This window comes from Phlebotomus argentipes, unplaced genomic scaffold, assembly GCF_947086385.1.
Source record: "Phlebotomus argentipes unplaced genomic scaffold, Phlebotomus argentipes genome assembly contig_5, whole genome shotgun sequence".
Lineage (NCBI taxonomy): Eukaryota > Metazoa > Arthropoda > Insecta > Diptera > Psychodidae > Phlebotomus > Phlebotomus argentipes.
In genome coordinates this window covers 4,783,475-4,811,137 of record NW_026776165.1, presented here as the reverse complement: position 1 = coordinate 4,811,137, position 27,663 = coordinate 4,783,475, and the positions used below count along the sequence as shown (strand labels likewise).

Genomic DNA, 27,663 nt, shown 5'->3' with positions numbered 1-27,663 from the left:
TTGAGGGTCAATTTTAACTCCCAAAAGAGAAGTCTTTTGAACCAGAACAAAAATCACCCGACATTTCAATTCCGTCAGCATTTTCTTCTCTGATATTTTCCAGAGAAAAAGTGTAGTAATTGCAATCCAGAAGGGAGTTTATTCATGCAATTCATGCCATGAATATTCATAGCACTTCTTTCAGTGGCGATCGCACTGCAACACTTGTGATGGTAAATTATTAATTGAATGGGAAAATACCCTCTTTTAGGAATGATTTACAAATTGCCGCAATGAAATCGACTCAATTTTTCCATCGCGTTTTTTCGTAATCATCTTGTCTCTCGACTGTTGTAAAATCTCTGCCATCAATTTGTTGTCTTCGCTGGAATTCAGAAGACAAATCATTGAAGAAAGGTGAATTGAAGGGGGAGGAAGAAAAAACACAAACATCATTTTTATGTTTGATTGAAAAATCATTTTATTGTACTCAAATTATTTCAATTTATTTTTACATCAATTACTAAACTTTCTTTCCTCAAATTTCTGATTTCTCTCTACATTCTAGTTATAAATTTGCCCTTTGCATCAGTGTTAACAAAGAACCTACAATAGAAACTAAAATATAAATCAAGTGTTGTGGAAAAAAAACACATTTTCCACAAAGAAAAAACACATTCATAGTCAAATTTTACTTCACCTTTGCTCGTCATCCTTCAAACTTGTCTTACAATTATTTAAAACATAATCAAAAAAAAATGCTCTTGTTTTCTTGTCATCTAATAAAACTGTATAAAAATTGATGCTACATTACACAAAATACAAATAAATTGAAAAAATAAACATTATCGTCCTAGAGAATGTTGGAAAATTGCAGATTTTACTGGGTGAAGAGTTGGAAAAACCTTTGGTTTCTATTCAGTATTCAAAGAAGGCATATTTTTATCCTTTTTATCTAATAAGTGTCCTTACTGTATTTAACCATTCATTTACTTATTAAATATTTTCTCAATGTTTCGCCTATATACGTGATATAAAAACATATTTACAGAAAAGTGTAAATTTACAGCACATTTAAAAGTTAATAAATATAAATACAAAAATTCCAATAGAGGAATTAATATATATATAAAAAAGCTTAAAACATTCTTACATTTGCTTCTTTCAACAAGTGCACTTGACGTACGACTTCAGAATAATGCCTAATAAAAGATTAATAAAAGAAAAAAAATTTAATACACTTGGAAGCACTTCAATTGATCATTAATTTCAATTTTGTTCTTTTTTTTTCTTCACATCTTGTCTTTCAACGTTATAATTTGCACTTTGCCTGCTGAGTAAAGAGTTTATATATCTTGTATTTACAAACTTTGCGAGAAACAACATTTGCTGTTCCCAGAAGAAATAACGCCATTAAAGGTTCTAAAGCAAAACTCATTGTAGTGGATTTGGATCTCTTAGATCAGGGTCGTGAGTATTTAGGACTAACTAAGAAGGAAAGTATATATAATTTTTCAAAATATTCTCTACTATTTCGTCAAAAGTTGGCAAGTTTCACTATATAATTTCTCATATTTGACCTTCAAAATAAATTGATCAGAGGTCAGAATGATAAAGTGTTTGATTAGAAAAATACTGGAGAAAAGTATAATTTCAGAAAAACAGAATCACAGTGTTTCCCTTAAGAAATGCAACGGCAAATGATATTACGGAAATCTCCTTAAGCCCCGCCCATTCTTATGCTCCGCCCAGAACACTGTGTTCTTCTTGAAAGCCTCCCCCAAATCTTCCTCTCGCACTTACTTTATCACTTCCGGCGCTCCCTGTGAAGGTCAGTTGCTGTAGCAAGTCTTGCGGACTCCGGCGAGAATGTTGCTAAAGTCATCAGTGATCGGCATTTGCTCCCCAGGAGCGCCAACGTTCACCAGCGTGGTGTATCCAGGCGGAAGACTGCCTCCGATCATCGCGTCCACCTTGGCCACCGTGCCGGTCGGCGTTCCCGGCGTCCCGGCGACCGTGGCCGGCGTCTGGTGCGCTGTGCCGTGGAATTGCTGATGCTGGTAGTAGTCTTGGTGGATGTGGAGCTGCGGCGCGGCCGCGGAGGCCGCCATGGGCGCCGCCGATGCCGGTGGGAAGGAGGTCGGGCTGCCATGGTGGTACGAGTCATAGTCGCTGTAGCTGTTGTGGTTGCTGTCGATGGACGGCAGGTACTTGTCGAACTCCTTCCGTCCATCCGGGTCCTCCTGCAGCAGCGGCGGCAGCAGGGCGTGCGACTGGTAGTACTCCTTGTACGCCGCCGAGTAGGAGTACGACGCTGGCAGCGCCGACGTCTGGTAGTACGCATCAATGGCGCCCGGCGTGAGTCCGTTGTGTCCGTTGTGGTTCTGATGGTTCTGCGCCTTCGACTGCCCGGCCACGTGATTGGCATAGTTCAGCACCGCCGTGGAGGTCGTTGCTGTCGGCGTTCCCAAGTTCTGGTGATCCTGCGATGTCGCCAGCGGTGGGTAGTAGGTTCCTCTCACCACGTGTCCCTGATCCAGCAGACCGCGATTCGTGCACGTCACGTACATCCCCTTCCCGGCCACGATTGTCGTCGCGGAGGCACTGGTGGCGCCCAAATACGAGCTGGACCTCTTCTCCAGCACGCCCGCATTGGCCACCGACTCGTATTGGTACTTCTTGTCCGGCGGCGTGAACTCGTACTTGGACTTGTCCGCCATCTCGTACGCGCCGCCCATGAACTCCCGCTTCACCAGATCCTCGTTCTCGTACGCGCCGAACGCAGATGGCGCCACCTTGTCCCCCTTCACCTGACCCTGGCCGTAGTCCACGTAGCCGTGGCCCTTCTTCTCCGCCCCGTAGCCCTCCTTCTCCAGCTCCAGCGGACTCATCTCGGGCGTCGGCAGCGACGACACGTCCTCGATCTTGATGTCGCTGCACTTGGACCGGCCGCCGCGCGGCTCCGGACTCTGCGTGGGACTGGACTCGGGCGTGTGCAGAGCATTGCTGTTGCTGTAGTACAGCCCGTACTGGCTGCCCGTGTACGGGCTGATCCTGTTCGAGTCCCCGTCATAGATGTCAGCGCCGCTGACAGCGCCCGAGCCCGCCACGCTCCCACCGCCCCCCGCGGCCCCATTGTGCGCGGTCTGCGCCGCGCCACTCGATCCCGAATTGGCGCTCTGCTGACTCCCCGCCGGACCGCTGCGCGCCTTCGTGTGTTTCCGCCGACGCGGGCGATATTTGTAGTTGGGATGCTCAGCCATGTGAATGACTCTCAGTCGCTCAGCCTCCTCCACATATGGCCGACGATCTTGCGGCGTCAGTGATCTCCACTTCTTCCCTGAAACGAGCCGAGAGAGCGAATTTAGTGTCTCTCCAAAGGAGGAAAGAGTCAAAGGCTTTAACTTTCTGACTAAACTAACTGCTAAATTGTTTCTGCACAAGATTAAAACCTCAAATTCTATTGGGAATATCGATTTTCTTTCCGAACCCTTTGATAATATTTCAAATGAGATGCAAAGACAGCCCAAAAAATGTCTGGATTTCTGCATTGAAATTCTAGAAGTGACAGGAAGCGGTGTACAAATTTATCACACACTATCTCCCCCTTGTGTCGCTGCTGCTGACCGTGCAAGTTCAATAGGTAACAGTCGATTTGAATATGGAATGGCAGAGTGTCTTGGCGTTAAATGAAAAACAAACAAATCGCGTCAAGAGGTCACGGAAGGTAAGGAAGCGACCTGTCCCAAAGTCAAGACGAATGAATGTCCACATTTGCTGGAGCGACAATTCAAATTCACGCCGTTCAATATCGCGCAGATGCCCCGAAAAATGGTGTTCAAGTTTCTTTGCTGAGGTGCAATTTAATTGAATTTAGCGAGGAGGGGAAGGAGAAGTGACAATGTATTCACGCAAAGGCATGAATCATTGCTTCTCTGGCTGCGGTGAGATATAGAATTACCGTGAAAACAATCTTATTTATGATGTCAGCACGGCGATGAGTTATGTTTTGCTGCGCGCGCTGCAAGAATTCATACACACAAGCAAGACGAGCAGCGTCAATTTGAGTCATTTGCGGGTGCCTCGAAATTTTTCGGGGAGCATCTTCTCTTGTGTCCATTCCTCATGAGATGGGCAAGAGATCGCGAGGCTCCCGCAAATTGGCCACAGTGCCGCGCTTGAGACTTGAATTGTGGCACGCGCCATCAATTCCCTCGCGATGATCATCAACACACAACCGACAATGGCCAAGAGAGACTCTCTCGCAGAAATTAGACTTGAATGGATGTTTTTTCCCTGCCCCTCTCTTGACAGTTTCGCCATTGAGATAAACTCCGCGCTCAGCCACTTCATCATCTCGCGCATTTTCGGGCGCACGCATGATAAAAAGTCTCTCCCTTTTGATCATCTCAGCCCACAATTCTTGCACCTCTTCTCCTTACCCAAGATAACACCCGAGCGGAAAAATTGTCCACATCACCAAGGCGCACAATCAATAATGTTCCTCGATGTTGTGTGCGCGTTTTTCTTTGTGCAGCGACCACATGACGCAGCCTGGCAGACCTCATTAGTAATGCGAATAATCGAGAATGAGACTCCAAGCAACGAGGATGACCCTTAACCGGTTGTTGGTCGCCACTTTCAGCACATTTGACTTTATTCAACAACAATCGTCAGCCCGCGAGCTTAATTTGACGTGATATATGCCCAAAAGTGGCTGTGCTTTCCATGGATAACACCTGGAATTAGCACAATATTCAATATTTATGATTTGATAATTGGACATCACGCGAATTAAAGCCATTCCTCTCGCATTTTTTGCAATTATCGTGACGCTCAGTTGCAGATTCGCCACGATTCTGTGGCAGGGAAAACATGCTGTGATGGAGTTCAGAATGAATCGCAACACTGATCGATACGAATTGCATGTAATTTTCATTTTAAACACCAGTTCAGAGGAAAAATAAAGGTGATATTGACTAATTAATCCCTTGACTGTCGATTTAGATTATTTTTTCCTTAAATTTGTGTTAAAACTTGGTTTAAATATATCGTTGATAACTAATTTGTCAGTAACTTTAAACCAAAAAGCAATAAATTGAATGTAGCGCTTAGGAAAAGAATGGTTTCTTGATAAGTTTTGGTGTTTCTTCGGAAGAAATCTTGACAAACAATTATTTTTTAAATTAATTACCAGTAGAAAATCAAGCTTTTACTGAATCCAAGGAACTTCACATCGAAATCTCGATATTTTGGCATCAGATTTCTGACCAAATAATTGCTTGATCTTCCGCCAATGCAGAGAGAATCATGAAGGCATATCGCACAGAGTGATTGCTGCTTAATTTTGGACACTTTCGGGCCACCTCTGTGTCATCGATAATTAATTATTCGATTTTGGTGCCAGTGACATGACAAAGGAGTCGCCGAGAAGACGAAAAGCCGCAGAAAGTCGTGAGCAGAAGGAGAAAATCATCGCTGTCGCCTTTGATCCGGAGCGTCTCGCTTGTCACCGAGGAAATTTTCCCCGAAAATTCCTCATGCTCGATGATCTGCATATTAATTGGCTGGCATTTCACACCTTCACTCTCTTCGTGATTATTGGCTGTCGTGCGCGCGCGCGCGGAAAGGGAGAAAATCTCCGCTGAAGTTATCATTGCGCACTTGGAATTTTACTCAAAGTGGCGGCGATCGAAGATAGAGAATAGTTATAAATATAATATTTCCTGTTGTTGAAGTCTTCCCCCCCAATCAGCATGCCAAGGTGAAGATCAGCGAGATTGTGTGAGTTACAAGTAATTACTTAAACTCTCTTTCTTCATTGGAAATGGGAAAAGTCTGGCGATATCGAATTTCCATATACGCGAGCAACTAATCGAGCAGAAATTGAAGCTTTGCGCGCGCACGGTTTTGCTTAAGTGTGTGCAATCCCCTTTAATTCATCTCGCTGAGCGTTCTTATTTCTTTATCTCCCATGAATTATTCAAGATGAATGGTAATTTCTTCTGGCATATAATAAAACCAAAAAACGACCACCTTTTACGGTCACAGCGATGGTGGAAAAAATTGGACGTAAAATCAAATAAACGTGATTTTTGGTGATTCATGGCGAGATGAGAAGAAAAAGGGGGTGAAGAGAGTCACTTGTGTACTTAATCGATGAAGGCGGAGACGAAGGTGAAGAAACTTAGAGACGCACCTTCGAACGCTGAAATTGGGCAGACGCGCGAGCCAAGAGAACATTCTCGTTCTGGCTGCGCATGTTAAGACACTTGGAGGGCTGTTCCAGGTCAGAAGGTGACGACAGAAATTAATTTTCTTATTCTCAATTCATGTCACAATGACAATCTCAATGTTTCGCTCTGCGCGCGCAGAAAATGCCTCACATTTTAACACACTCTCTCGCTCTCTCTCTCTCTCTGGATCTATTTGGGAGACTCTCAATGGAAATTGATACCACGTGTTTTGGCACGAGTATTTCCACACACATAACATTGTGTTTTTTTCCACACAGCCTGGCGCTTGCACAAAATACAGCGAAACCGTGAAAAAGAAGAAAAAAGCCCACACAAACACAACTCTGTGGCAGTGGAATTGTGAAAAGGCGCCGACAAAACAATAATAAATAAAGTGCATAAATAAACAACATTCAATTGTTGTCTCATTTGTAATCTTTTTGCTGGCAAACATGTTAAGATTCGGTCTCTATTCGCATGCACTTCTCCGACAGATTTGCCTCTTCGCCCCCAAAAAGAAGCACTTTTCAGTGATTAGAAGAAGGCAACTAAGACTTTAACTTGTTTTATGGCAAATAAACAGGAAGAGAAAATTGGTCAATTAATGCCATTGAATAATTTGCAAAAAATTATTCGCAAATTTAGCAGAAAAATTTGAATAATAAAGAAAATTCTATTTTTTAATATCTTTTCCTAGTTGAATTCCTTTTGCCTTGACCTAAACTTCAGTTAGGAATGCAAATAAATCATGTCAAGGTGGAAGTTTAAGGCTAAAAATTGTGATTTCATTGATTTTTGTTCATAATTTAGAATTATTCGCTTAGATTTTTTTCATATGCAATACTTATTATCATAAAAAATTTATGGTGGATTTAAGGATGCAAAAACCAATAAAAAGATACAGGAAAAATATCTATTCGTATGAATTTCTCAACTAATTGCAAGTAAATTGAATAAAATATGCAGTAAATCTCATATTTCTCCTTCAATTTCATCAAATATTTTTTAAAATAAGACATTAAAAAACGACTTCTGATAGTTTTCGAGGAATCCCTTGATTTGTACAGATTTAAGGTGGTTTTTACTGGTTTTCCGTCCCGAAAAACTGTCAATGAGTTCAAACACCATTCAATGAGCGAAGGATTATGATAGCGAAAACGCAATGATTGGCACGTTTCTGGTACAAATTTTATTGCTCCTCTCGAGAAGCCAATCAAGCACGCACTTATCAAGACTATCTCCTGCTGAGATAAGCCCAGAATGTCTTGTGAGGAAGGAAAAGTGCCACTTAAATGGCGCCAGAAAGTGTAAGTTGGAAAATATTATTCCTCAACTCGAGCTATCGGGAAAATCAATTTGTGTGAATAAATTGGCGGCCAATTTTCAACACACAACTCGACTCGGCCTCAGAACCACCTTTTCAATCGCTCGTGGGGATTTTTGTGTGCGCCTCTTGGATGACATCGCGTCTTCGCGTCAGGGTGTGCCCATAAATTACAATATTTTGACGTGGTCCTCGAATCATCCCACCTCGACGGTGTCATTATCAAAATTATTCAACCATTTTTGGTGTCGTGGCGCATTTTGAGGTCACTATTTGCATAAGAGATGTTAATAAATGAAAGAGATTTCCTGGAAATTCCTCACGCAAATGCACAACGCATAAACATCTTCAATGCGGATCATCATTCAGTGATTAGATCGGCAATCGCCATGAAAAAGGCGCTATAAGTTCAGAAATTGAATAAAAGTTTTATGAATGAATGGCGAGAACAGGTTAATTTCCTTTATACCAAATCAAAAGATGGTATCTCACGAAAATTCATATGCTGACTGAGCTGTGCTTTTTTTTCTCCACATCCCAGCCAGATTAATGTCGTGGTTACACCTTCGAAAGTGACTCTTGAGATTATTCTGAGAGTCACATCGAAATGATGAAGATTGATTGATTTTTTCGCACCATCTCAATTTCCATTACACGTTTTAGTTTTTCTCTACTTTACGCGCCTTCACTTCCTGAACGTACAAAAATGCTGTTCTGCCCAAGGGGGAGATAATACGATCACAAGTGGTGAAACGTTCAGCAGAAGTATAAGGAGAAGCGGAAGTGTTGAAGAAATTGCAGTAAAAAAGATTCTTAGACGTTTAGAAAGTTTATCAGTTAGATTTTAGTTAGATTTCAGTCGATTTGTAGTTAATTGACAGGATGATAAAGCAAGAATTAGCATTAGATGAATCATTTGACTCAAATCGAATTCTTCTCGGAAGTGTTAAGGATTTTCCACATAAATTCTTGGAATAGTGAACAGATGTTAGCCCTATTATCTCCCCCTTGATTCAGCTGAAAAACTATAAAATTGTCTAGTCGTCAAGTCAATGTGTCTCAACCATAAATACAATTATTAACGCATGCGAGGTGTGCAATAAAGCATTTGCAGAGTGAGGTGAATGTTCTCTGATGTTGAGAAGGCAGTGATCTCACGTCTTGGCGGCGGTGAGAATGCGTGATAAGAACGAGAGCACAAGTTTGGGCTCGTCTCAACATCGCGGCGGTACAATTTTTGAACACAATCTCGCACTTATGGTAGCAAGTGATAATCTAATCTGGCCACAAGTAGACAAAAACATCCTCATGAGGAGTCACTCCGCCAAGGTATTTTGCTCCCACAAGATGTGAGGAGGAAATGAACACGCGAGATAAATAGAAGTGACCCGCCTTAAAAGAGAAGCACACCAGAAATTGTGCCTTTATCGACATGGAGAAATCTTAACTCTATTTTACCCGTGGAGAACCTATTAATCATGTTGTCGTTTTTGTTAGTGTCTAATCTCCAAAATTCTCTCTCATTCACAATTTCAGGCTCTCAATCAAATTTATGTCTCGCCCAGAGAGCTCGCATATAAACACTTTAACTGCTTGTGCTGTTTTTACACAAATTGTCAATACAAATAAAAACCCTCCGCAAATTGGATACAAATGATCTTCCATCGAGAAGCAGGTACGATCAGGCAAAAAATTGATCTTTGCTCGCTGTCATTTCGGCAATTTGCCCTTTCTCGTCTGCACAACAAATTGCGCAACGTCCAATGATGTGAGCCGAAGTTAGCATTTAAGTTATTCAGTCAAAATCTCAATCAATTAGTCCGATTTATCGCTAAATACCGTGGAAATTGTGTGCCGCAAGTGTGCAGATATTCCGCCAGACGGAGAGATAAGACTGACTCACAAAACTGCTCAATGGACACTTTATCGGCCATCGAGGATCGGGCAATAAAATGTATACAAGAAGCTTTTGCGTGCATTTCTACAGTTTCCGCGTGTGCGGAATTGATAATAAAGAGCCTTTTTTAGCAACAAGGAGGTTTTATTGATAGAAAATTACCAAATATTTAATGAAATTTGTTATTTTGCTTTGTCCGCACAAACTCTTCACTTTTTCTACACCAAATTTTCTCAATGTCTCTTAATCTCTCAAATTTCTTTCACTCACCAAATAAAGAGTGCTGAAAAACCCGTTAATCTATGCATTTCCCTCCAGATTGACCGAAATCAGAGACTTTTCAGTGGGCGGCAAGGAGGAATGTCTTGGCACGAAAGTGGCCAAGTTAAAAAATGTGTGTAAATTGAGTGAAACTAAAGGAGAATAATTAGATGATACGCGATCTCCAGTGAATTACACAATCTCCGTCGCAATTAATTACCAAAATACAATTAATTTGGTGTTCAAGTGGAGACTCCATTGCGTTGGAATTTTGTGTAGGCTTCGCCTGTTTTGCCCAGCACTCGTGGAAATATTGTGCAAAGCCTAAAGGAGCGACAATCTCGCGGGGGAAACACGCGCAAATACCTTTTCTAACACTGTGAACAGTTAAATCTAATTAGACTTTTAAATTTCCGGGAGTTTCTCGGCCGCAAGAGAGGCGCTGAACTGCCTCGTATGGATGTTACCATTGGGGGGTGACAAGGAGGCCTTCCGCCGCGCCAGAGAGAGAAAGCGGTCATGGTAAAAAATTGTAGCATGTTGGCTGTTATGTTCCGCTTCGGTGGCTCTCCGTGGGAAATTTCAGACGGATGGGAATGAGCGCCACAGGGTATGGAAGTCGGCAGGGTCAGAAGGTGGTGGATTCCTCGCTCATTCCCGTAAATGAGATGTCTCTCTTGCGTGTCGCTCTCCCGCCATTCGGCACACACTCAATCTCACCGGATTCCTGGACACTTCCGTGGCCAGTGTTGAATACTGCTCTCTGGTCGCGCAGGATTCCTGCGGTTAATCGTGCTTACCGGGGAGGAAGTGAAACCGTGAAAATGAGAAGTGTTAAGATTGTCAGAGTGCGTGAAGGAATCGAGCGAAAAAGCCTCCTAGTAATTTAGTCACGGTTAACTTCCTTATTATTCCATATTAACTTTTTCCATTGCCTCTAACACTTCTTCAGCCAGTTTCTTATGTAAATTTCAAATTTATCACAGTTCTAACCTAGATTTATTCAATCTGAATGTCCCAGGATTTGTTCGCGGACAATTTCTGTCCTGATTTCCTGGTTTTGCCATCGAAAAATGCTTAGAAAAAAAGTTCTAGCCAAATTGTGAGGTTATGAATCCGGCTTATAAACTCCTTCTTGGGCTAATTTTAAACCTTTAAACCATGGAAATGAATAAATATAGCGACTATGTGATTAAATTTGCCAGTTTAAAGCTCAAAACACGGAAAAACCTAAACAAAAAGACATTCTTCTTCTAGATTGAAATGATATTTTTGAGGTTATGATCAACATTTGAGCTTTTCTCGCTGTTTTACTGTAATTTAACCAATCTTAAGTGAGTTTTTTAACACAAAAATGCTCAACTCTGCAGAAAACACAGATTTGATGGTTGTGAGGCTTATTTAATCACAGGAATCTGTCTTAAATCAATCACATAACCTAGAAATTCCTTGCAAAAAGCAATAAATCATATTTTTCTATGACAAATCATTTTAAAAATGCCTTTATTTGACGCAAAAGATGCTTTTGTAGGCCCTAAAGCTGTACACCACTTCTGACCATAATATGTGCCCCTTGCATTTGCCATTTCGTACGTCTTTTGGTGTGTCTTGCTCTTCAGAGATAATTAGCGATTAGCAGAGGAAGATCAGCATCTTGCCAATTATTTCGAACGTGCGCCAGACTGTGGGTGTGTCACATCTCTGGCGCAGCTCTTTTTTCTTTATCTCTCCCATCAATATGCTATTTGTATATATTTATTGGTTTTGTGGCAACAAATAGCACAATTTGCCAACATTATGAAGAAGGTTTTCTAGAAGTGTGCATAACTTTATATGGAAAAGGCGGCGATTGTTGATGAAGATTGAGGTTGACTTTCACAAACTCGCAACTTTATTCCTCATCTTTTCAATTTTACAATCTCTGAATTTATTATTATATGCAAAATATACCGAAAAGAAATAATATATTGTTAATTAGATGGCAAGGTGAGATTGTGAAATACACTTATGTTAGCTCTGTATTTTTTTTTCGGTGGATTTTAGTAGAGCGCAAAGAAGATTCAATGGATTTTCAGCCTCTCACCCTTCAGTCATCGCGAAAACCACATTTTGCCGCACGTTAAAGAGTTTATATTGGTAAACCGCACACAAAATTAAAAGTCAATTACTTCACATTGGGAAAAATATATATAGAAAGACACCCGCAGTCCGGCACAATGCACATATTTGTGGATTTTCTCATTATCATATGACAATGCCGAAGAGACTGTAAAAAGTAGCCATATAGGCGCAAAGCAGGGGAAAAAATGCAGTGGAAAAATTGAAAAGTCACGCAATTACCACAGCCACATATTGTAAACAATGTGACTGACCTGTGTGCTAAAATTATTGTTATTACCCTAAGTGCGACAATAAATATGCAATAAATGCTGCAAGTTATATTGCAACACGGCCCGAGAATGAGAGCTCAGCACTTCCCAGAGGCAGAATTTCATTCACAAACAGATCCTGGAGTGTGTGGAAATTCGTCAAAGTGAGAAGTAAGAAACCGAAAAAAAGCAATCAATCGCGTGAGTCAAGTTGAGGATTTGAAAAGAAAATGCATCGCGAGGTGTTAAATATACACCACGAAATTGTGATTCTAGCAGGTCGAAAAATTTCCACTATGATTGTGGGCATGATGAAATGGCAGAGTCATTCTATATTAAACGAAAACAATATTTAATTCATTAAATTACAAAACTCGCCACATGCAATGCAAGACAAAATAAGCAGCTGCGCGAAGTCATGGGAAAATTTTCTAAATATAATTAAGCACAGTAACAAGAGAGAGAATAGACTCGCATTAAAATATTTTAAGAGCAATCTAGACAATTAATTGTTAATTATTTAATTATAATAAAAAGTTTTTATGTTCTATCTCCTCATGTGCTGAGCATTATCTTCTCCCTCGCACTCGCAACATGCTAATTTATGAACAGTACATGTCATGTATGGAATATTGAAGTTATAATGCTGTTTTTCTTCTCTCCTCTAATCAAAACATCATTATTTATTTATCTTCTCCCTCTCTCTCTCCTCAATAAACAGCATAAACTGATGGAAAGTCATGTAATTTCCCCCCTAAACGCCTCTTTCTCTCATTCCAAGTCGCGCTTTTCCATTTTTCCAATCTTACAAGCATGAAAACATGCACCAAACGCCCACACACTCGCATTATCCATCGTCAATGAGCAAGGGATCGAGCAGTGTGAGAGGTGAAATGAAACCAACTCACGCACGCACGCACAGGCGATCTTTTTAAGGGCGTGAGAAGTCTTGTACCATTGTCTCTGACTCCCTTCTTTCGATTGCCTCTTTCTTTCCCTTGTCTTTCACACTGCAAATTACGCACTTTACAACAATAATGCAACATGAGGAAATTAATTCATTAATAACAATATTATATCTCTCTCGAGAGAGTCACTTGTGGATTTACCACACGTACATAAGCACACAAGTGTATGAGGAAAATTCTTTGCAGTGAAACTTATTGAACGAAAAAAAAACTGCGCACATCAGGAGAAAAATGTTAATTAGACATGATGTACAAGAGATTCCAATCTCCCTCAACTCTGTGGACCATCAATTTCTCTTGTATTTGGAAGAAAAAGCTGCCTTTTTTGCCCACTTTTTGCCACAGCGTCACACAACATTGTCTAGACATTAAAGACGTACTTGTTGGCCATTAGATAAAACATAAAATGCTGATGGACGAGGAAAATTAATGAGATTTTCCACACGTGGTTGATCACAAGAAACACTCCTTCGCCGATCGTAAAAATTCATCTATTTGTACCAGTGAAAATGGAAGAATGAACTACAACACTAAGCGAAATGTTTAATGAGACAACCAATTGTTTTTTTTAGCTTATTTTTTCAACTACAACATAAATTATGAAAAATCATTGAGATAAGAGAAATTCTAATGCAAAAAACGCTCTAAATTCAATCTTCAGAGATCGATTTTGTGTTTTTCTTAAAGCAATTTTCCTTAATGCAATTGTGCGTTCCTATATTTCCCAACATTCACTGTGCAAAACACTTTATCTTCCAGATCCAGAACATTTTTCAACCTCAAACCGAATACTGGCGAAATCAAGCAGTGTTGAAAGACAGTTTTTCCGGCCATAAATTCGGTAAAGCCTTTTCACGCACGATGAATTCATGCGATTTGACCCAAAATCCACCATTAAATATGCATAGAAATTGCGTTGGAAAATTGCATTTGAGTATTTTCCTCAGTGTGTTTGTGCTGGAATTCCATAAATTGGCATTATAGAGGAAAATTGCCCAGCAAAGCTATGGAGGAAAAGAGTATAGCGTGGCTTTATTTATTATTATTATATATATGATGTTTTTTTTCCATCTCCTCCACTTCTTTCGCACTCTGCGGTAATATAAAAATCTACCTGTGCCGTATGTTCATGCTGCTCGCGAGTGTGGAGGGAAAAAATCTCGAAATCTGGACTGTGGGAGTTTTTTCGGGTGGGAAAATTCATTCTGTTGTTTTTCCTCCTGCCATCGTCACAAGACAATGGGAAAAAAGAGACTTTACGGGAGCAGCGGAATGGCGGCGAACAACAGTAACAGAGCCTCAACACATCTACATTTTAGAATTGTAATTTATTTAATTTATACAAGTTGCAACAATACTTCACAACTTATTAGCCAGTCATTGAACTTTGGAAGGATTTCTTAATTGTGCATATTTACACAAGATACCGTTTTCACCTGTGTCCGCAGATTCTTCACCTCTTCTGCTTCTGCTTCTCACCCGCGCGTCTTGTGGAACTGTGCACGGGCATTTGGAGGTTAATGAAGAGAAGCCTCGAGAAGCCTAATCAAGAGTGTGGCTTCTTGTGAGCTTCGTTGCCGAAACCCCAAAAGAAGAAACTCTCTTTAAGAGTGATTCCGTGTTTTCCTCCAATTCACCGTGTTTTCTTTGCCAATATTCAAGAACAAATTCTCACCAGTGTCTCCAACGGGCAGAGTTACAACAAGTCACAAGACATTGTCCACGCAAGTTCTTACAGTGGATCGCGCAGGTGTTCACGAATTGAGTGGAGGTGGTCTCAAAAATTCATCACATTTGGCCACGACAACACACGCACTTTGGCTCGCAAGTCGCTGAGCACCACGAAGACGAGTCATTATGTCTCACCTGTACCATTGTGAACTCCCAACTGATTGATAGATTGACCATTGATCCGCAGTGACACGTCTTCAGAGACCACCCAGCGAATTATTTGCCACTATTAATCAAAATTATTGCGTGAGTGGAAATCAGGTGGAAGACAAATTTACGCCGCGAAGAAAAGCAATCACAATTTATTTTGAAGCAGAAAAAATCCAAGCAAATCCAGCAAACTTCCACAGAAACTTCAGACACAGTCTGGAAATGAGATACTTGAAATTAAATTTGCCAATTTAAAGCACGAACCGCGAAAATAACTAAGCAAAGAGACATTCTTCTACGCTAAAATGATGTTTTTGAGGTTATGATTGACTTTAAAGCTTTTTCTCAACCAATTTGAAGTTACTTTGAACACAAATGCTCAACTTTGCGCAGGAAAAAGAGAAATATTCTTAGCTTTTATACAAATTTGATGATTTTGATGAGGTTATTTAATCCCAGAATCGGTTTTAAATCAATCACATAACCTAGAAAAAGCAATAAAATTGATTTTTCCAGGCAAAATGAGTTAGAAAATGTCTCAATTTGTTGACACTAAAGTTTTCTGCCCCATGCAAAAATCACTACTTTCGGTTCATGCAAAGAAAAGAATCAACTCATTTCTCAATCCCTTTGTCTTTCAGGAAATGGTCGGCAAAGTAGCGAAAAGAAATTACCACGAAACGTCATAAATTCCGGTGTCGAAAAAAAAGCCACGTGCAATTGTGAGTCACACACTGAGATATTAATAAAGTTGAAATTCCAATAAAGAAAATGAATAAATTTGAGGTATTTTCATGCTTCAGTGCGGTCTGTGCCAATGAGACATGATTTTTGAATTAAAATTCAAGAAATGGGAGTCAGTAACGGATCCAAAGTTCGTGACTCTGTGTAAAATAATTATTCGACAGTCTCGCAATTATATACGCCAAAGTCTCCACTGTCGATTTTGCCCACACACCGGAAAAATCCTCCGCAAAGTCGTTAATTGTTCCAATTCACTGTCAATTCATATAGCGCAAGTCTTTCTCTCTCTCTAATCAGATTACACTAATTTTGTCGCACGCACTCAGCGCACTTTCCATCGATATGATCAGCACACCGAAATAGTAACTTCTCCTGGCTTTAGCGCGTTTCTCAGCGCACTTTTTCCCAAGACAGAGAAACTGTATGGTCAGAAATGGTGTACAGGTTAGTAGAAGTATCGAAATAACTACAATATTTCCTTCTGTCGCTTTGAATTTCCTTGAAAACATCAATTTTTACGCAGTTTTAGACTTGGGATTTGCGACTATGAACTCAATTGTAAAATTGTGGTGTAAATTGGATTGTGAAATACAATTAGAACTTCTTCATATCTTTAAACTGCTGCCCTCTAGTGGCAATTTGTGGAGAAAATAATGAAAAATTTTTAATAAAAATCACGAAACCTTCAAAGTCAACTTCGAAGTCTTAATCTCTGCTGAATGATAATTGCAAAGAGAGTCGAAAGTCTTGAGTATTTTGCATAGCGTTTGCGAAAGTGATGTACAAACGTCAGCTGAACAATCTTCCCCTTGACTTCACCATTCTGACCATGCCGTGGTCGTCTGAGTCCATCATCGAAGAAGAACACGAGAGGTGAGATGCGCGCCTATTTAACAATTCTAGGCACTTCCTCGTAAAAACCCATCGATGCAATTTGTATTCGATACATGACACGTCTTCCGGACTGAAGCGTGCCTATCGTCGTTTCTTATGCTCAATTGAGTGTTTTCGTGGCTCTCAAGTGGCTTCAAATTTGGAATTTATATGATTAATTTTTGTGAAATTTCATCTTTGGCGAATGCCACGGGAAAATGCCGCGATATTTGCTGAGAAAACATTTCACCGCGATGGTGAATCGTGAAGAAAATCCCAATGCAATTGTGCACAGTTCTTAGAGCATATGGAAATTTGTAATCGACCATAAAACACAATAAAATAATTTATAAATGTCTCATAAATATTTTCAATTTATGCATAAATACAAGAGCACAAATATAGCGGTTTGACTCTGTTTTTTCTTCACCTCCAACTCAATATGCAATTCCCTCTTCGTCTCACTCCTGGAGTCTCATGCGACCAGAGCGCGACTGTTGGTATTTGTGCTGTCTTAGATTGGGTAGTAAAGTCTCGCAACTTTACGATTATGTGCAGAAAAACATCGATAAGGTATGGAAAACTGTTCATGGCGCAAAGCATGAATAAGTAGATATTATGCCTGGCGAGGCTCTCTTGCGATCAGCGGTGGAAAAAATTCACCGGAAGTGACAATCCCTTCCCAGTCAGCTGAGCGAGACGAAAAGGCAGTCCAGCAGCAAAAAAGGCACTAATCGAGACGCAATTTTGCCACGTTGAAAATTCGATTTCTCGTTGAGATAATTTCACAATCATTCCAAAAACTCCTCTAAAACATGCGCGCATTCGTCTCGAGAAAATTAGACTACAACATGGTTCGTCTCGTTGCCCCCCCCAAAACGGAAACATGGCCACAGAGAGTGGGATGGAAAAATCCCTCCACGGATTTGTGGGAGGTTCGAAAATGTGAAAACGGAAACATGGACTGTGTCCACGAAATGGTCAATTTGTCTCAATCAAAGTTAAATTAGAGGCGTCTCACGAAAGTCTTTGTGTGCAAGTCTCGCAATATTTAAATTTCGTGGATTTCTGTTCCGTTCCACATGAATTGCTATGACAATTTCGTTGAGCAAATTCGTTCCCCAACACCATGACTTGGTCAAGGTGTCCAGGCGATCGCATAGTTCCACTGTTTTCTAACTAAATTGCTGCAATTATTACCAAATTCTGGTTAGAAATGAGTGAATTTAAAGAAATGTTTTCTTCCAAGATTCAATTTGTTTTTGGTAATCAATTAATTGTAGAATCACAAAATATCGATCATAATTTGTATGTAAATCTTATAAAAACAATTTATAATACTGAAAACATGATTTAAAATTACTTTTTCGTCATTTTTGTGCAGTTTTCCTTAAAATACGCTAAAGAAAATCATTATGGCAACCCTTAAAACACTAGAAAACTGTGTTTAACTTCACACAAATCATCTCTCGTGGACTGTTTTCCACAATAGATTATAAAACCAGCGATGAAGAATGCAGAAAAGTCCGAGAGGAGAATTTATGGACTCTTCTGTCAAAACAGCTGCTAGAAATCCCCAATACTTGAGTTACCCGATGAAAACTTATTTTCCGACTCATTTTAGTTCACCAAACCGTGTTTGCCTTTCGATTTAGACTGTTTTAAAGGCTGCTGTGGTGATAAGAAGACAAATACAGACAAGAATTGCGACATGTGGAACAGCGCACGTTGTATAAATATACACATCATCAAGAACGAACCAATGGAAAAGTCGGACGTTTTTCTATGCCACGATCTTTCTGTGCGATCTCCTGTCTTGCCTCATCCAAGTAGACGCAAAATCTATGTAATTAATAGAAGATGAAGGCAAAAAGTTTCGTGTTTTTGCACCACCACTCATACACGTTAGTGAGTTAGTGAGTGGTGTTTGGCAACACGATGATCGACAAGCGCGAGTGGAGGAAAAAAGCAGCAACAACACGCAAAAAAAGAGCTTAATAGTTGTGTGTTGTGAGGCTGAAGTACACACAACAAAATGGCCTCTCAACGCTCTGAAGAAATCTAAATACACCGCGAAATTGAAAACGCCGCACAGCACAAGTTATGAAATGCATCAGCGGACATTTTGATCGACAAGCACACCTCAAGTCCTGTCCGAAAAGGAACGGAGTCTGTGAGTGGAAAAGTGTCCCGCAATTGGAGAGTGTGGGAAACTGCGTGATCTGCATGGATCGCGCACATCTCATTAAGCTTCAAAGCTCGCGCGATCATTCCATCCGGACTGTGTTGTTTCAACATACACGCGATCGACCGATCGATGTGTTCGTGCGGTCGATCCACCAATGGCGGGAGTGGGCGGAGTTAATCAGAGACTCTTCGCGCTAGAGCGAGTCAAATCGATTTCCATTTATCCGCGACGGTGAGGCGAAAAAGAGCAGCGCATATATATTGAGGGAAAAATCACCGCCACGAAAGAGCAACAACTTGTTGCCCAAGACATCACACAATATGCAAATGATCATAATCGAAAGAAATTGTGGTAATTCAATTTGGGGTGGAGGAAGAATGTCTCTCTCTCTCTCAGATAATCAATGATCATTTGTTTGCGGCTCAAGAAGATCTTCTTAGCTTTTTTCTATTGTTTCTCAAGTAGTTCTTCTTCTCAATGTTCACAATTTGATTCATGCGGAACTTGATGGCGATTTCTGTATAGTGACACGACTAATATTCAGCATTCGAAGAGGTGCGGTTTTTACTCATCTTAACGATCTGACCAAATTGTTATTTGGCAATTTCAATTCCTCACCCGGGATTCATTTAATGCCACTCATGTGCGTAATAACTCCAATAATGACCTATCATAAAATATCCCAGGATTCAGTCTTTATACCGCTTAATTCTCTATATGAAATATCAATTGTTCTTTCTCAAAGACAAAGCCTAAGATGACTAAAAGTTGCGCTTTTACAAAGAAAATTCCATTAAAATTCAAATCATATCATGTTAATCGATAGTATTCGATGGAAAACCTGCATTTTAATCAACTTTCAAATTCTCTATAGTTTATCGAAATAAAAACTTTTAAGATTCTTGCCGTTTTCGTGTTAAAGTTATCGACAATTATCGACACAAATTGAGTCCAATTTGCTATTTTAAAACAATTTTGGGAGAAAAATAGGACTGATTTGGATTAATTAGTTCTTTAACTATCGATTCGAACATTTTTTCTTTAAAATTCTGTTATAAAAGGAATTTCACGAAATTCGCATCGATAAATATCAGTTAATGTCGATAACTTCAACGTGAAAATTGATCCTGAAAATAGATGCAGAAATGTGAAGAAAACAGATAATTTAGACACTTACCTAGCATTTTACTGAGATCTGCGTTGTGGAGATCGGGATTCTCGTCCGCCAGCTTCTTCCGCTCCACTTTGGCCCACACCATGAAGGCGTTCATGGGGCGCCGGATGCGCGCCTCCTTCGTCCCCTTGAGAGGTCCGCCCGTTGTCACTTTGGTTCCGTAAGACTGTCGCTGCAGGACGCCGTAGCCGGACGCGCAGTAGTCGCCCTGGTAGTTGGAGCCCTGCAGCTGGTAGCTCCAGCTGGAGGCGTCCTCCTGGCCGCCGGGCGTCGGCAGGACCGTGGACGGCAGGATCTCCTGATAGGCCGGATACTGCGCCATCAGCGGCGAGCCCGACGACATGATCATGGCGCCCTGCTGCTGGCTCAGCGACGGACTCTGCGGCGGCAGCATGCCGTGACCCGCGGACAGCGAGGACATGGACAGCATCTGTGGCGAGGAGTTGCTCTGCGGCAGTGGCGAGCCCGCGGACGCCGGATGCATGGAATGATTCACGTACTCCTCATAGCGATGATAAGTCTGATGCTGAGGTGAGCTGAAACGCATCAAATCACCGAATAAATTACTCAATTCATACATGATTGTCTAAAGTCAGCAATTTTGAGCCTCTTATCGCGCTATCTCATCGCATGCCGCACACGCGATAAGGCGACTCTCTTGCCACGCAAGTGCACAGACAAGGAAGCTTTTCCCAGTGTCTCAAGAGATCTCTTGCTCATGTTCAGTAATAAATAAGTGCGAAAGAATTCATCTCGCAATAATCATACATTTGCGTCAAAGCGCAATAATCGATAAAATGGCGAATGAGTGAATGCAAATTGTGACGGATTTGATCTTGAGATGTAATAACCAATCCAGGAAAACCAATAAAATATTCTCTGCGTCGTCTTAACTGTAAAATTGAAATAAATTTCCATTTCATTGCCTCAAAATTGCACCCACACGAAGATTTTTTTCCTCCCATTTCCATCAAGCTTGGAGTATAATTTTCCGTTTCATCTATTTTATGGTAGCATATTTGCAAAAAGACTCGATCTATTTTTACTACTGCCAGGGGCAATTAAATATGAGATTTGCACATGCAGTTGATGTATTTACATTCCCTTCACACGTTAAACTAATTGATTTTTAATATCTCCATGGAAAATATTGGCTTTTACGAGATTTTCTCGCTTGTTTTCTCTTCCACTAGAGTGAAAACAAGATTTTTGGCATTTCACCAAATGATCGCAAATCGTGGTAAGTTTTTCCCCGCAATAAATCGTGTTTTGATAAACATTCGATCGTGACTGCAGGACTTGCGATTGAGTGAGTGTTACAGAAAATGACACAAATGAATTTCACAGTGGGAGATGTAACGCTCTCAAGCTCAATAGCCTCAACTGTGATCACACTTCCTAAGGAAGGGTGTATTTAGTGTATCATATGTGCATGAAAACATTCTCACAGAAGCACGACTTTGAGTTTTCTCTCTCGCTCTCTCTCTCTCTCTCTCTTCGGACAAACTTTGAGAAAGATCGGGAAGAAAGTCTGCTGTTTGGTGGCTTTTTTCCTGTTCTTCATGATTTTACAGTGTGTTTATCGGGAAAGTATATCACGAAGTCAAGTGAAGTTATTCAAAATCTCAGATTTAACGGAGAGGAAATTTCTTAAGGGATTTTTCACTGATGGTTTTCCGTTAAAATTCTACAATAATATTCAATTTTTGCCTAATTTTAACACATTACACGTAAATTTTCAAATTTTTTCAATCTCAAATTTAAATTTCAGACGATTTCTATAAGAAATGTCAACATTTCGGTGAGGAGAGAAAATTTATCGCTTGTGCGACAGAAAAGTAATATTTGAGAAAAAGAAAATCGCGAAAGATTCCCGCATTTGCAGTCGACTGAAGTGTCAATAAATGGAGAACAGGCTGAAATGTCACGTATAAGTTAGTGGAAAAAAATGTTAAAATGAGGTGTTAAATGTAGATTTGCAATTGGTTGATTTCAATATCATTATCATGAATATATATTCTGCTGCATTAATAAAATGGCAAAGAGAGTGACGCGGAGAAGGTGAAGCGAATGTGCAGTGCCAGAGCGATTCATGTGCATGAGGCCAGCAAGACCAAATTTGGTGCGAAATATTTTTCAATAAATAAATATTCAATCGCCAAGCCGCCACGCAGATTGGAGCCACGCACGCAGTTTGATGGCATTAGCCGACAGACGCCATTTGCACCACGCGTTTTGCATTTCAAGTGATCGATTAGTCGCGATCGCGAAGAGCATCGCGGCCTCGCCAGGATGTGTCACTCGCCCTAAGAAGACTCCTCAACCGCCCATTCAACATATTTGCTGGGCAAAACAACACACTTTTCTTGCTCGGTGACTAAAAGTGTTGATACACTTCAAGTTTCATTCCACGAAAATTGATGATCGCAATTTATGATGCTTGGGATTCCTCTGACGGGCAAATTTACGAGCAGGAATTTTTCGGGACTCGCCACACATTCAAAATCACTCCTCTCACGGAGTTGCTTAGATACAGAAAACACACATAGCATTATGCAGCGCCTTAACAGATGACAAACAGGCTTCGAGAAGCCTTTATCACATCGGCAAATATTTGCACAGAAGCGTGATTGCATGTGCAAATAGTGGAAATGTAAATGCTTCAACATCACATTCTCACCACTCAAAGAAAAACTACTCGTGAGTAATTTTTGTATACAGTTTTTTTTGAGGCTCTTTCAGTTGCGAATTAACGTCACACAAAAGGGATAATCAGGCGGTTTATTCCGCAGGGATTATCGAGCTTTATTCCCGCCTTATCGATCTAATATCATATCGCATTAATAAGTGTGAGTGACCAAAAGTATTTTTCTCTGTCACCTTGCTTTCAGGTTCACCAAAAGTCACATTATTATTATTAAAATGCATGAAAGAAGAGCATATTTTCATTTTCTCTGCGATTCACAAGCATATAAAATTACATCATGACGATGTCTCTATTCTTATATGATCTCCTCTCTCTCGCCAACCATAACACAAAAGAAGCGACATAATATCGTGATAAACGCTCAATTGTGTATGAAAATCATGGTATATGACTGACTCCTGAGTTGCAGAGACAATTCGCTCGCTCATTCACAAAATACCTCCCAATTGACACGTGTAAATGCCATAGTATTTAGCCAGGAATTCTCCGCGGTGAAATTTTCTCCCCTGTGGAGTTTTTCTCTCGTGCCGACAAAATCCTTATCAATGGGCTAATTTTATCAGCCACACATGACGTACGACTGTGAAAAATTTCATCAGCTATCACCTGATTTTCCCCTCCGCAATCTCTCGCTCTCTCTCTCTCTCTTCTCAATGAACTCCATCAATGTGAAAATTGCTAGCAAAATGTTGAATTTGACGTGAAATTGCACGCCGCACTCGTTCAGGCGACATCGTGAGTGAAAATCACTTTTACGTGACCTGGCACAATCAGGTGTTCTCTTATTTATCCACATCTTATCACCTCTTACCATCTTGTCGGATGTGTGTATTGTATCTTATCAACGACACCTCCAAACATACCTTCAACCTCCGATTATCTCGTCGCGCCGCTGAAGGAGGAAAATGAGTGCTAAACCCCACTTTTCCCCGGTGTGTGCGTGTGCGATAAGAAATTTGGATGATTTCATTCAAATACCTCTCGAATTATTTCGGAATTTCCTACACTTTTCACCTATCTTGATTATAGGACATCATTGAAGTCACAATTTCTGCAAATTCATACTTATTGTGATCAATCACAACATTTAGTGTTGCCATTTTCGCAATCATGTTGAAAATCATGTTTGTCTTTTATAATTCAGAGTGGATTTTAAGTTTAAACTAATTGTACAAATCATTTTGCTTGCTTTTGTTAGTGATTCTGCAGAAAATCCTAACAAATTATCCAGAGTTTACTCTTAATCAAATCCGTTTAAATCTCGTCTGAATAAAGCTCTGACTTTTCAAGTTAATAATTTCAGATCATAAACTTTGTGATTATTCAATTTTTTGTTGATTTTCCCAAATAATTCATTATTTGGGATTATTTATTTTAATTTTTTCTTAAACACTGTCGAAAATATTCAATTTTAATTCATTTGAAAAGCATAGCAAGAAGCTCTAGTACTCATGAGCTGTGCCAAATCGAGGCTTTATCGCGGCACTTTAGTGTGTTGGGAAGATTTCTGATGTGAAGTGTGAGTCACCTGTTTCCACTTTTGTAGGGCTCTTCAGACACATTTTCCCCATAGTTGCGATTGTAGGCTCGTGAGAGACCCCCCATAAATATTGATAGATTCCGATCGCGCCTTTTCCTCCGGGCCAGAGTGGAAAAGCACATCAAGAAAAGAAATTTCAATCCAATTGATCTCGATACAAATGTAATGTTATTTAGCTTAATTCTTCCCCTCTATCAGCCATTCAGGAGAAGACAATGGAGTGGTTTGCCCTCAAAAATGTCTCTCGTGTTTTTCTTTACCACGCTCTTACTTCATTATAATCACAAGTATATCGCCGCCAGAGCAGATGAATGAGTAATTAATTACATGTGTTAATTTTTGCCTCTTATCCACACCTCTCTCTCTCTCTCTCTCTCTCTCTTCTGCGCACGCAATTTGGCGACAGTTCAACACACTTATTCCTTCGTGACTCTGTCTCACCTCAATTTTTTGGCGCCCTCGCGCCACGTCCTCAGCGGCTATCTTATTATATACATTTGGACACTCTCAAGAGCTGAAGAGATTCCCCCATTTTCCCATAGTGTCTCTCTATGGGCGTTCGTGTGAAGTGAATTAATTAAAAATTTCTTTTAATGGCCTAATTGGATGCGCTGCTCATCAAATTTAATGCTGTGTGCATAAGAGAATTTGGACATTTCTTCGTAAACGGTACTGTCACGCTCCTCCAACGTAATTAACCCACACAGACAGGCACTATCGTTACTCATTAAATTCACATAGCAATTGTTTGAGCACCTCATATTTCTTTGGCATTTTTCTCATGTTCATTTTTCCACTATCCGGACATTGACATGCCAATTTTTATCTCCTCTCCTTAATATTCACCACACACACACAATATGAATTGGGAAATGAAATTGTAATTAAGTGTCTTTTTCCCTCCTCCGAAGCAGTGGCATTTTTACCGTGCACGTAATCTTTGCCAGATGGAAGAGAGAAAAAAGCCTCGAATAAAGTTCAGATTAGAGTCAATTTTCTTGCATAAGGAATCTCCGTTGGCATGAATTGAAATCTTTCGCGAAAAAAAAACTACAACAGCTTCTGCCATAATTGCGGCCCCATCAATTAAAAATCATTAGAGAAAATTGCGAGATGTTCAATCATCTAATTAAATCTCGAACAATTTGCTGTTATGCAATTACATTCAGCACTTGCATCTGCACATTTTCCTCCAGCTTCTCCACAGAAAGTCTTAGTCACTTTTTAAAACCGAAAAATGCTAGTTTTAGGGCAGAATTCTAAACTAGTTTAATGATTAGTTTGAATTTGAAAAAGAAACTCGTAAGACAAGAAGAAATTCCAGCCGTAAAATTAGCTTTTTGGCGTAAAAACGATTAAGATTTTTCATTCTTAAATTTTACTCTAAATTTCATTATTAATTCAAGTCTGTTTCAGTCTTGAAAACCCAGTATTTTTCAGCTTTATACAAAAATGTGATTTTTCCTTTTTTTTTTAGACAAAGCTTTGAAATTATGCAGAAAATTCCTTGTTTTTAATCTAAGTGGGCAGAAAAAGTTTGTATTTTTAATCTGAATAAAACTTGAATCAAGTTTCTTCACGAACCAATAAATCTAGGAATAAAATTTAAGACTAATCTCATCTTAATGTTTTCTTATTCAATATAAAAAATAATTTCAATTTTATACAGCCAGAAAAAAGGCTAAACTTAAGTCGAAAATTAGATGGAATATAAGGCCGAACTTTAACCTTTACAGGTTTTAACGAACTAATTTCAATAATATTCATTTCTTGGTTCAAGATCATATGATTCTTCTGAGTATACAAACTGGATATTTTCGCATACGCAGCCAAGGAAACGCACAAAAGTGAGGGGAAGTGTAATAAGAATCTGCTTGAAATCTTTGATTGGAAAATGTGCCGCTTTTCTGGTCAGCCGCGTCCGCTAATTACATACAATGAGGCACAAATTGCGTGGCACTCGGCGTCATAATTCACCGTCGAGTGCCTCGCGGTGAACAATATGATTGCTGGCGTATCACACTAATATGATGTACAAGTACACCTCCCCATTGCCGTGTCCGAGCGAGAGGCCATCCAGCACGCGTCCATTTTCCACTCAATGAGCAAAAAAACGTTCCTTCTGCTGTATAAATTTCGAGCCACTTTTCACATCAATTTGTTTGCCGGCATGTTATACTTTCTTGGCGTTATGATTTACCCGATGATACATGAGTTATCTCACACTGACTGAGAGAGCGAAATATATCCACATTATATGTACATTTTAATTTCCAACAATCACGATGATAGTGGATGCCCAACCGGAACAATGTTCCCCCGAAACCCGGAATGGATCAAGAAATGAGAGAGAATAATGAATTCTGCTGGTTTTTCCGCATAAATTTGCACGGCGCAGCAGTTGAGGAGATTCTAAGCCAATTATAATTCATCTCTGAGATCTTTTTTTCCTCTCATGATGATCAAATAAAAAAGTATTTGTGCGCTTGATTTATGTCCCGCGTCTTAGGCATTTATGATTGATTTTTCGTAAAAATGCGGCGCGAAAAAGAATCCACACACAAGATTGTCTCATACACAAACCCGCGAAGCTTCATTACATTTTCTAATGGTCCGCATTCTTCAAAAGACTCCCCGACGCGGACAGAAGGAAGGCGCATTTCCTGAGAAATCTCGCTGGGTTTCGCTGCGTGTTTGGCAGTTTTTGGGGACAGCGCGACTTCGCGGAAACACTCTCTGTGTGGACATCGCGATAAGACAGCCGTGGGCTTAAGGAACGCACGTGCCGGCACGTATTATGTTATGTACAGCCTCGTATACTGATAACGCGGCTGCCTAACATCACATCTATTACACTGAATTGCCGTGCCTTTATGTAATTACAATTCATTGTGTGAATTGACTCTGGAGACTGAATTGTGGCCTGTTGGATTGCAGTGCGAATTTTGATTGCTCCTCCATCAGCTGATCTACATGCGATACCTCAATTGCCTTTATGTACAATTGATAAGGACATAAAGCCAGCGTTGCTAGGCTTACAAGATTTTCGCCAAATCTACCGGAAGAACTAAGTTTTTCGTACTTTTCCACTTCATTCCTTCGATTCTTTGCCAACTGTTTCTTCCAATTCAAAACTATTTTGAATAAGAATCGAAAGAGTGAAAAAATTATTAAAGCATTGAAAAAAAATCCCTTTTATTGTGAAAACTTTGATAGTTTGAAAGGCCAAAATATTTAAAATTTCAAGATCTTTCATTTCCAAAAAAACCTTAAATTTAGGAATATTTAGTAGGATAAATCCATTAATTCTAAAGTTCTGAATGTCTAGAAGAAATTTACTTAATACGGAGAATCTTTGTATGTAAGATTTGGACTTGATTTTTTGATTTCAACCTCAGTTCAGCATTTTTCTACATTAAACAACTTTTTTGCTACTGTAGAGTAGTTTTAGCTCAAAGCTTTAAAATCAGGATTATTTGCTGAAAGTATCACTTAATCCACGTTGCCATTTTTAAAACAATG

At 40.0% G+C, this 27,663-nt stretch overlaps 1 protein-coding gene across 1 annotated transcript in view; it reads right to left on the bottom strand.

The window, feature by feature from the left end:
- Positions 1–466: 466 nt before the first annotated feature.
- LOC132255854 (putative transcription factor SOX-15) overlaps positions 467–27,663 on the bottom strand; it is a 40,163-nt gene continuing 12,966 nt past the window's right edge. The window contains exons 5-6 of the mRNA XM_059752025.1: positions 19,898–20,430; positions 467–3,319 (exon numbers count right to left, since the gene is read on the bottom strand). Of these exons, the coding sequence (XP_059608008.1) occupies positions 1,812–3,319; positions 19,898–20,430 (2,041 nt within the window). The 3' untranslated portion in view covers positions 467–1,811. The remainder of the gene's footprint in view (positions 3,320–19,897; positions 20,431–27,663) is intronic.